The 10,738-nt window shown below is 56.3% G+C and overlaps 1 protein-coding gene and 1 non-coding gene across 2 annotated transcripts; one reads left to right on the forward strand and one right to left on the reverse strand.

Moving 5' to 3' along the window:
• Positions 1 to 4,431: 4,431 nt before the first annotated feature.
• Positions 4,432 to 5,872, reverse strand: LOC103896522 (C-C motif chemokine 5). The gene is made up of 3 exons (XM_009276384.2): positions 5,741 to 5,872; positions 5,145 to 5,256; positions 4,432 to 4,519 (listed from the first exon to the last, which is right to left on the reverse strand). Exons 1-3 carry the CDS (start codon positions 5,811 to 5,813, stop codon positions 4,432 to 4,434), a joined length of 273 nt encoding a protein of 90 aa, XP_009274659.1. The 5' UTR covers positions 5,814 to 5,872.
• Positions 5,873 to 10,378: 4,506 nt separating this feature from the next.
• Positions 10,379 to 10,450, forward strand: TRNAE-CUC. The gene has a single exon. It is a non-coding gene; the product is annotated as a tRNA-Glu (tRNA).
• The last annotated feature ends 288 nt before the right edge of the window (positions 10,451 to 10,738 follow it).

Genomic DNA, 10,738 nt, shown 5'->3' on the forward strand with positions numbered 1-10,738 from the left:
TGCACTTGGCAGAAGCTTTCCAGGAAACATGTGAAGGACTATTTCTGCACCACCAGCAGGTGCCAGCAGCCAGCTGTTGTGCGGGTATGGGCTCTTGCCCGTGCAGGAAGCCTTTGGCTTGGCCCCACAAATCTTTCTCCCTCTTGGGATCAAGAGGGGGACTTGTTGGTGTGTTATCTGGGATTGGCCATTACTCAGTCCTGGCAAGGAGAGATGCTTTCCAGTTGCAAGGAGATGGCTGAGAAGGACCTGCCCATGCTGGCACTGGGATGAGCCCAGTGGAGGGAGGATGAGAGGTTGTTCCTGGTATCCTGAGGGGTGCAGCCGCCCCAGTACGGCTGAGAAAGTGCTCCCAGGTGAGGTGTTCGGTGTGCAGCAGAGAAATACCCAGAAGGTGCCTGTCCCAGGAGACACCAACCACACACTCTGCAGTGGCCATTTGGGACTGTGGTCTGTGGTCCTTCTCCCTGCCTGTGGGAGCCAGCAGCAAGTTGAGGCAGAGCCAGGAGTCTGGCCCAGGGACCTCAGCACCTCCCCTTGGCTGGCTGCCCCCACACCAGGCAGCGGTCACAAAAAGGACATTCTCCAGCCCTGGTGTGACTCAGTGCAGCTCTGCGGTGGTGCATCCCTTCCCCACCACAAAGGTTTCCTGGTCCCCACTTCCCAGCTTCATCACCAGGAAGAAACACCAGGTCTGCGCTGACCCTGACGCCGTCTGGGTATTTGTGAACTTTTTGGGGACACACTGAGATCGCCACACCCGCCTGGTCCCCCAGTGCTCCAGCTCTGGCACCCGGGAGCCCAGGGCCAGCCCCAGCTTCTTCCACGCCTCTTGCAAAGGAATGATTTTGGTGTCGTGGACTGCTCGCCTCTCGCTCGTCACGGTCCTGTGGGCAGGGAAGTGAGACCTGTGGCCCCAACGGGGAGTGCTGGCCCCATCAGCCCACCTCACCCAGCCTGACTCTGCAATGGCAAGCTCGTGCCTCAGTTTGCCCATCTGTAAGTGAGGGATAGCAATGCCTAAAAGCTTTCTGTGAAGTGCTCAAGGAGCCACTGTATGAAAACAAACCAACATGAGCACTGTTTGATTATTCTCATGTTCAGGAAGACCTGGCTGATTTTATATCCCTTCCCTGCTTCCCACCACTGCCGGGCCGTGTCCCAGGGTCCCCCTTGCCTCCTGCCACAGTGGGCTGTGCCAGAGCCGCTTTGCAGGGATGCAAAACAGAACCTTGTACCTCACCCCTCCCGCTGAGCTACCTGCCCAGCCTGCAGAGCATTTGGGCTCCTTTGAGAGCTACTCTGGGGCACCCCTCTTCTACCCTGAGGGAAGGGGCATTTCAGGTGTGCTGTTAATTAGCAATTTTCACCATTGTTCCGTAGACACGTTTTCACACTGTCTTTAAGGAATAAAGCCTTGTGCTCATAACGCCTGTCTCCATCACTGAGCTTGGGCATTGATGGACTTCCTCCCTGATGCACAGGCTTCCCCTTCCCACCCACCCCCAGCAGAGTGGTCCTTTTGGGACCCCCAAGCCCTGCTCTCCACAGCCCACACCCCTGGATGCACAGGGGAAGGTGTGGGGACACAGCCATGGGCCTGCTGTGAGCCCCAGTTCAGGATGGAGCTGGGCCCTGGCTCCCTGTGGAGCACATCGTCCCCCATCTCCTCCTGCCAGGTCTTTGTTCACTCTGCAAGGCTGCTGGCAGGGTGGGCTGTGGGGCAGCACCCCTGGGCCCCAGCCCCTGTGCCTGTAAATCCCACTGACCCGACAGGGCTCTTCCCATCCCAGACCTAAGCGCTAGGATCCCTTCCTTTGCTGCATCCTCCCTCTCCCTCCTCTGCCCCTGTCCTCTGCTCCCAGCCTCACAGCTCCCTGCCTCATTTCTCTCCGCATCTCCTTGCTGCCCCGCTGCCCTCTGCACCCCAGGGTGCCCTCATCCACCCATCAGCACCCACCTCCACTCCCCTACACCTTTCCTCCCCATCTCCAGGGACAGCCACCCTCTTCTGCCTGGGGCTGTGCCGCCTTGTGCCTCATCACCAAGGATTTGGGACCCCCTCCATCCCCTTGGTATGCCCTCCATCCCTCAGCACCTGGGCAGCATGCAGGCAGGTGGCAGGTGAGGATGCAGGGACAAGATCAGTTCAGGTTGTGGCACCAGCTCTTGGTGCACAGATATCTCGGGGCTCCCTCCATCTCCAGGGACAGCCACCCTCTTCTGCCTGGGGCTGTGCCGCCTTGTGCCTCATCACCAAGGATTTGGGACCCCCCTCCATCCCTGGGACCCTTGGTATGCCCTCCATCCCTCAGCACCTGGGCAGCATGCAGGCAGGTGCCCTGCCAGGATGCAGGGACAAGATCAGTTCAGGTTGTGGCACCAGCTCTTGGTGCACAGATATCTCGGGGCTCCCTCTGCTGCCTGCTCTCGCTGGGAGGATGCTCTGCCAGCTCAGCCTGGCAGAGCAGGGTCCACCAGGGCTGCAAAGGCCCCTTGCTGACCCTTGTCTCATGGCTGGGGCAGCCCCCTCCTCTCTGGGGACCCTCGTCCTGGGCACTGAGAGTCTCCCCTGCACCCTTGGGCTCTGTGAGGCTTCTGCACCCATTCCCTGCACTGATGCAGGCAGCTGCTGCTGGGAATACAGTCCCAGGCTGCGGAGAGCCCAGAGGCGGTGGGTGAGAGCTGTGGCCTCGGCTCCTGTCAGAAATAGAGACTCTGAGGCAGTTAATAAGGAACCGCAATAGGAAAATGCTGGGTAATAAACAGGGAGACCTATGGAGAGGTGGTGATGACCAAGGGGAGAATAGGAGACAACCTGAACATTTGCAGACCACCGTGGCACCAACGGGCTTGGGGGTGTTTTACGGACACTGTATCTCACACTGGTTTGCTTGCCCCTAATTATGGGGTATCATTTGTTGCTAGCAATGAGGGGGGCCTGAGAAATTACTCCCAGGGGTGACGAATAGCTCATTTCATGGTGGAAAATGTCCTGGGAGGTGAAGATTTGACGTGCACAAGCTGCCAGGTGGCAATACTCTTGGCCAAGAGTGATACAAAAGTTTCTGAGCTTTTGCTTCAGACAGCTCTGATGGAGAGAACCCGGAGAGCAAAGGTCCCCGTCCCCCCCCGCAGAGCTTCAGCAGCAGGGAGGTCAGACCCGGCAGTTTCATTCTCTACCCACAAAGATATCAGCTAGTTTTAAATGCAAACCATAGTCTGATAAAGTGCTTTTGTCAGTTTTACTTGGTGCAAAAGACCTCTTGTGCTTTTTTAAACCAAATCCGGGTTTCCTTCCCAAAGCAGCTGAAGAACAGCAGATAATCGGTGCCTGTCTTTTGCAGTAAAACACTAACAGAGCGTACCCAGAGCTGAGCACAGCTCAGGCTGCATCCCCAGAGGAGCCTGTGCTGGGGACGTGGCCCTGGCTGGCCAGCCCCTGAGCCACCCTCCTTCGAGCTCACTGCAGAGACGCCGCTGCACCCCCACCCTGTGATTTCCAGACATCTCTTTGCCAAACCCGCAGTGGCAAATCCAGCGGGTCCAGCTCCACCAGCTCCCGGCCTTGGCCACTGATATGATGGGGGGAAAGGGCCGGGGGAGAGGTCTGGCTCCGCAGCAGCGCAGCGGCTGGGAGGTAACAGCCCTGGGAGGCGCTGGAGTCGTGATGGGGCTGCTGCTGCTGCGGTGCTGGGAGCAGGGAGGCGATGCAGAAGGGAAGGTTTTTAGGGCTAAGGAGGCCGAGGCATTTCCAGCTGGGAAGTTGGGGTTCTTCCCCTGCCTCTCCCAAAATGGTTGTAATGGGGTCCTATCGGCCGCGTTTTTCCAGGCAGGAGGGGAACAACCTCTTCCAGAGCTGACACAGAGAGAAAAAAATCTTTATTCTTTGGCACCAGCAAGAGACAGCATTTTGAGAACAAGGCTGAACAATGTGGTTCCACAAAGAGCATCCTGTAAGTAACCAGCATACCACTTCCTCTGCTAAGGAGACAGATCTTACTCACAGCATCTACCGTACCATGGCAAAATTCAGCCAGCTGACTTGAAAGTCAGTCTGGGTTTACGTGACAGCGCACTTACCTAATTTTGACAGACCACTTCCCACAAATATCTCTGGGGATAAAATCCCCCTCCCATTCTAGCAGCGGAGGCACAAGGACGGGACAGTTTAGCCACATGTCACACAGCAGGCTATGCCAAGATGGGTCTGCAAGGCCAGGAGGTCCCCAGCATCACAGCTGCCCATTAAGGGTGGCTAAACTATCATGGATAAATGACATCTTTGCAAGACAAAAGGAACTTCAGGGGTCCCAAGGTGGCTCAGCAGGTCCTGGTTGCTCAGCAGCAGGATTTTTAGGTCTGTGCCAAGACTCTGCTGGATGGTCTTGCAGGACTTCTCCAGGGCAGAGACCTCTCAGCTCCCAGCGCTCACTGCAGCTCCAGGGTGTTCACGTATTCCTTCACCCACCTGGCATCAGGGTTAGCACAGACCTCCCGGTCCTTCTGGGTGATGAACCTGTCAAGTCAGGCAGGGAGGTGTTACAGCCCCGGAGAGGGAAAAGGACATGAGGGCCTTGGGTCACCTCCTGGGCACATGCTGACCTGCTCTGTGATCAGAGCTAGCTCCCAAGGGGATCATCTCCCCTCCAGGCTCCCATCCCACAAACCCCCAAGCATCAGGGAGCTCCAGAGCCTGCTAAAACCCAGAGGGCAGGGAGAGATCAAGGTCCCCTGGGAGAACCCCCCCATGCTCAGATGTTCCTGGCCATGTTCAGTGTGGAGGTGACCCTGGATGCAGTGCGCGGGCGGCTGGCAAATCAGGTGCAAGTCTTGCAGGTGGCACATTATGTGCATTGGGCTCATCACCACTGGGAGGTCCTGCTGGCTACACAGGGACCTCCTTCCCACACCTTATTCCCAGCACCAGGATGGTTCAAGGAGACCAGGGAGACCACTTATTTCTCAGCTGAGGAGGATGAGTGCTCACGTGCTGCACATGGGACCCGTGGTGGCTGCCCCTTCCCTTACTCCAGGTATGTCTCCTCACACCACCATGCTCTTGGCCCCATTGGACGTGAAGCAAAGAGCCCAAAGGCTGGCAGAGCCTTTCCTCAGAGCCCAGAGCAGGAGCTGGTACTTACACAACTGCTGGCTGTGAGCACTTGCTGCTGGTGTAGAAATAATCCTTCACATGACTCTGGGGCAGCTTTCGTAAGGTATAGCTGAAGCAGCACACGGTTGTGTCAGCCCCAACTGGAAGAGATCAGGAAAGCCAGCATGAGTCTATCACTCAATAAACTGCACATTCCCCAGCCGAGAGCATGGGCAGCCATCCCCTTAACCAGCTGTGAAGCCCTCTTCTCTTCCTGTTTCCCCATAAAGTCAGCAAGAAATTGCTGTGAGCACCAAAGCTTAATTAAACTCATTGCTAGGATTGGTTGTTAAATGTTTTGCACTCACTTCCAATGATAAATATCCCTTCAGTCACCCTGGGACCACTCCTAAAGCCCAGCAACAAAATCAGGGGAGAAGAAACCTGAAAACTTTGATACTTATCAGTAAAATTCATCCCTAAGATAAAAGGATGCTAGAAAGGAAGACCAGTCCCAAGAAAGCAGGAGAAGCTATTCACACGTTTCCAACCTTTGCATCTAACTTTTTCCAGTTCTGCTTCAAAATCACTGCCAGTCAGAGCAAAAATCCACCCCAAGAGAGCAGAGGGAGATGCTGTACTCACGTGGAGCAGGAGAGGCCTGAGAAAAGAGGGCAGCAACGAGGATGATGGAGAGGCACACTGCAGAGGCGTTCATTATGGACAGAGATGAGCTGCAAGGGCAGAGGCAGGACCAGAGCAGATTCCTCCTGTGTCTGATGCGAGGTGCTGGCTCAGTCCTTGCTTTTTATAGGGACGGTGGCCAGCCCCGTCAGTCAGATTTCAAGGCAAACACTTGGAGTTTCCAAAGCGTAACAGAGCTGATGTCATGGCACCTTTGCCTCAGAAATGCTGAAAAAAAGGAAGCAGCAGGTCTAGGAAATAACAGAATAGCCTTTGTGTGAGGTGAGATAAGTCTGAGCAAATCAACACCCGCATGTGAGCTATACTGACCAAGACAGGATATGAAAGCACCCTTCAGCAGCAGGTTCACACTTAGATTCACCAGCACAACAGCAGTACTCATCAAACTCATCTCAGCATCCTCCCTGAAGGACCAGGAGGACCTCAACTCAGTCTCCTTTTCAAGGACCCAGGCCTTGAGGACAAAGGTGCTCAGACCTTCAAAACGGCTTGAGGACGGTGCAGGTCCAGCTGGGGGGTCCTTGCTTCCATGGTGGATCTGGGACATGCACAAGGTGGATGCAGGGGGTCAGTGCGGGCAGCATGGGCAGCAGGCACGCTCTGAGCTCTGCTGCCTGTGCAGGCAGCAAGGATGCCTGGCACCCTGGAGACTGGTTGTAGATCTGGGCTGGCAGTCTTGGCACCATAAAACACAAAATCCTCAATGCTGTGCTTCCAGTATGGAGCTCAGGACCTCCAAACCTCTCCTAACACACCCCAGCATCAGCCAGTATGGGGAGTGCTTGCCTGGGATGCCCGACTTGATGGTCTGACTCTACAAATACCATCTTCTGCCAGAGACACGGGGCAAACACAAGTGCCAGCATGGGTTTGGTACAAGGTGGGATGCAGAAGGCAGAGCAGGAGGTTTCCCTGCCCAGGGAGTGGAGAGGGACCAGCTCTCGTGCAAATGCATACCCCCATCCCCTTGTGCACGCTCACAGTCACGGGGCTCATGATGTGGTCTGCCCAGAGCCCCCCAGCACTGCCATTGCCATGAGGTGATGGGCTCCCCGGGATGCCCCAGGGATCATTTCCCCTTTTTCCACCCCTGTCTTCTCTGCAACAGGCACCAAATTTGCCAGCTCACAGCCTGTGGTTTCTCCGGGTATTTTCATGCCCAGCTCCCAGCAGCAACTGCCATTCACGAGGCACCACGAGCTCGTTTCCCCGGGATTTCCTCGCTGCCTCGCAGCCCCAGTAATGCAGCTGGGACTGCAGGGCAGTGCTGCTCTGCGCCCACTCTCCTTCTCCCCCCCATGCCATGTGCGTGTGTGGGGGGCCCTCGGAGACCTCCTTGTGTCTGGGTGTATGAGGGCTGCCTCCCCACAGTGTCCCCTTCACTGCAATGTCCCCTTGGGTGGGGACCAGTGCTGCAGGAGGGTCCCCATGTGCTGTGCCAGGGACCCTGCTGGAGTGCGCAAGAGTCCATGGCTTTCCCAAGTCATCCTCATGGGGGATGGGGGTGGTGGTGTCCTGGGGACCCTGAGGACTCCTGCCTTCAAAAGCACGTGAAGGACCTGGAGCTGAACCAAGTGACTGACACCATGGGGTTGTCACAAACACGTGGTGGTGGCATTTTGGGGCAGCACAGCAACATGCTAGCAGGTACTCAGGCTTTGCAAGGGACAAAATCTCAGCTGGAATTTGGCAAGGGACATCCCAGTCTTGGAGATGGGGAGAGGGATTATTTATTGCTACTCCCATATTGCATGTATTCCAGTATTGCAATCAGCCTATTGTTCTGGCTAATTTATGTATGTATTGCTCATGCCCCAGATCCATGTAGGGGTGCAAAGCAAGGCGATGTGTCTCAGCCTCGTCTCCTCACTACAACAGCAATTGCATTTTGTACTGAGCCTTGACCTGTCCCTGCTGCCCCAAGGTTGATCCTGGGGCTGGGACTTCTCTTTCGAAGGAGCACTGCCTGTAGAAAGTTTTTACATCCCCACCACCTGCCTCACCACATGACTCCGCACACTCCTGGGCTCCAACATGCAGCTCCTGGGCTGCATCTCTTCCTTGTTGCATTTGATGGGGTAGCAGTCACTCATCTCCCCTTCCTCTGCATCACAGACAGAGACTGCCCTGCTACGGGACATGAAAGCGAACCTGTTTTGGTGTGCCCAGATCTGCTGGCAGAGGAAGGAACTGTTAGCGTCTATGACAAAATATCTGACAGGTCCAGATAGAGATCTAAGAAACCACAGAGTGATACTGATGCTCCCCCAACCGCAAGGCTGCCAGAGCTTACGCTTTTTTAGAGCTTGTAGAGGCAACTGAAACCATGACATCCGCATATCTTTCTGAAAGTGCAGGGTGGCTGCATCTCAGCCCAGCACAGCTCCTTCTCCCCCCCACCCGACATGCCCAAGGGATGGCATAATCCCGTATGACCATTGCACAGCCCAGCCTTGCCCCTCACTGGGGGTTTGGCCCTGTGCAGGTTTTTGGAGGTGTATTCTGCAGCCCTGACCATCGCGGCAGAGATGCCAGAGTGTTGGAAAGATGCCAGACCATTCATCGTGGCTCCATCCTTGCTCCAGGTCAGCTCTTGCGGGAGGGTGACACTCCTCCCTGCTCTCCTCCTCGCTCTACACTGCACTCCTCCAAAGCTACCCACTGCCTCCCTTTGCCCTCTCCAGCTCACTGCAGTGCAGCTCCTCAGGGAAAGGTGGTGGCAAAGGCAGCGGCCAGAGGCTGGGATCCACCAGGCATTGCAGAGGAACCTGGGCAGAGATTGGGGCACCATGGGGACAGGGGAGCTGGATGCCAGATGTCTCACTGCGACCCCAAACCATGTCACGGAAGGGCTGCAGGGGGGACCATGCTGGGGTTTGGCCTCAGATGGAGAGGGGAGCTGCACTGGCCATTTTAGGGAACTGCATGGGACAAGGCAAGCCACAAGGAGGTTTCCCCACTCTGTGTGCACTGACCTCTGCAAGTCAGAGAGATTTTCTCTCTGTCCATTTACTTCCCCTCCCAACCACACATGAGCGTCCAAGGAGCACTGGGCCCTCTGCTGTCTTCTGCGGGAAATGTTCCTGGAGCCCTTTCATTCATCTCCATCTCAGTCATGGTTCATCCATCTGCTGAGAAGCCCTGCAGTGCTTCCTCCTGCCTGCCCCAGTGCATGGGTAGGGCTCTCCTCCCTGCACACAGCCTGGGGCAGGCAGGGCTCCTGCCAGCACCGGGCACCCCCCCTGGGTGTCATCCTCTGTGTCAGTGCTTATTCCCCTCTGGGTCTGAACCCCGCTGTGCTGGGTGCTGCAGGGACAGGTGGCAGTTGTACTGTCACCTTGAGCCCTGGGCTCCCCCTTGGGCCTTTTGCCCTGGGCAGGGGTCCAGGACTCTGCAGCACCCTGTCGTGCTGCCCATGCTGGTAGCAACCACCTGGGGAGTGGGGGACCCATTTCAAGCCCCTCTCCATCTTCCTATTCAGCAGAAAGCCTCTTTTCTAGGAGGTGAGTGCAGGTGGTGGGGGAGAAGTCTTTTTTTGTTTTTGCCCCAGCCTGACTTAGCCTCTTTTTTTAATTATTTATTTTTCTGAAGTGAAATGTATTCTTAAATCTTAATTTCTTAAGTGAAATGTATGGGGCCAAGGAAACAGGCTACCTGTGGTATGAAGGACAAGGGTGGGGGGATCACAAGCATCGCTGCTGCAGGATGCCTGGGCAACACCAGCGCGTTGCTGCTGCCCCTAACTCCCACCCAGCCCCTCCGGCAGCACAGTTTCCCGAGCACGCTGGCTAACGAGGGCCCGCTTCCTTCTGCGGGGTAAATGAAGGCAAAAGTCTCTGCTCCCTCAGAAGGACTCTCTAGAAACCGGGATCACCTACTCTTTGCAGCTCCAGATGAAGTCTCAAAAGATGGCCCCAACTGGCTGTTTTCCCCTAGAAAAACAAGACGCAAATGTTACTGTAAAACCAGTAGGAATGAGGACTCCAGACACACTCCCTCTACCAGCACAAGGGCTCAGACCTTTGTTTCCCCGAACAAGAAAGGCTCTGCTGACAACAATCAGACTGCCCCTGTACTGTTCTGCTTCTCCCGAGGTGACCACGGGGAAACCCTGGCTGTGCACCAGGAGCTGGCGTGGTTGTGTCCAGGAAGCTGGATCGCCTGTGCCCAGTGTGATGTGTGCCACGCGAGCCTGGCAATGTACAGCAGCACAAATGGGGTCCATGCTCCATCACCAGCAGGACTGAACCTCCCTGGTGAACCCCCAGGGGACTGCTAAGTCTTTTCTTGAACCATTGGCCATCATTGCCTTCCCCAAACTTGCCTTCATCGGTGATCAGAGTCCCGGCATAGCCACGTCCTTCTTCCCAGACCTTGCAGAGATGGGGTCCTCTTGCGCAGAGGGTCTTCCCAATGCCACAGCTTTCAGAAAGGAGCAGGCATCCCTGCAAAGTCCCCCAGAAAGGCTGTGGCATCCATCCCATCTGGTTCTCTCCTTGGGCTGTGGGGCCCAAGTGTTCCTGTCCCTTCAGGGCTTGGTTGGTGGCCACCAACAGGTCCACCACCATCACCACCTCATCCCTGGTGGTCTAGTGGTCAGGATTCGGCACTCTCACTGCCGCGGCCTGGGTTCGATTCCCAGCCAGGGAAGGGGCTCCCTGCAGCCACTGCAGGTCCCAGCCTTTTCCTGGGTGGCTGCACTGCCCTCGAGCAGCTCCTTGGGTTCAGCATGGGGTTCAGGAGCTCCCACACCCAGTGCATGGGGCTGGGTGTCAGGTTTGGATTAATTTTGGGGAGTGGCAGCAGCCTCCTGTCCCCCCACTGCTATCAGGCTGCACCCCCCAGCAGAAAAATGGGGGTCAGCCATGAGCCTGTGATGGGCTGTAGGGAGCAGGGGGGCTGTAGGGAGCAGGATGATGGTAGGGAGCAGGGGGGCTG

This window comes from Aptenodytes forsteri, unplaced genomic scaffold (assembly GCF_000699145.1).
Source record: "Aptenodytes forsteri isolate BGI_AS27 unplaced genomic scaffold, ASM69914v1 Scaffold209, whole genome shotgun sequence".
Classification (NCBI taxonomy): domain Eukaryota; kingdom Metazoa; phylum Chordata; class Aves; order Sphenisciformes; family Spheniscidae; genus Aptenodytes; species Aptenodytes forsteri.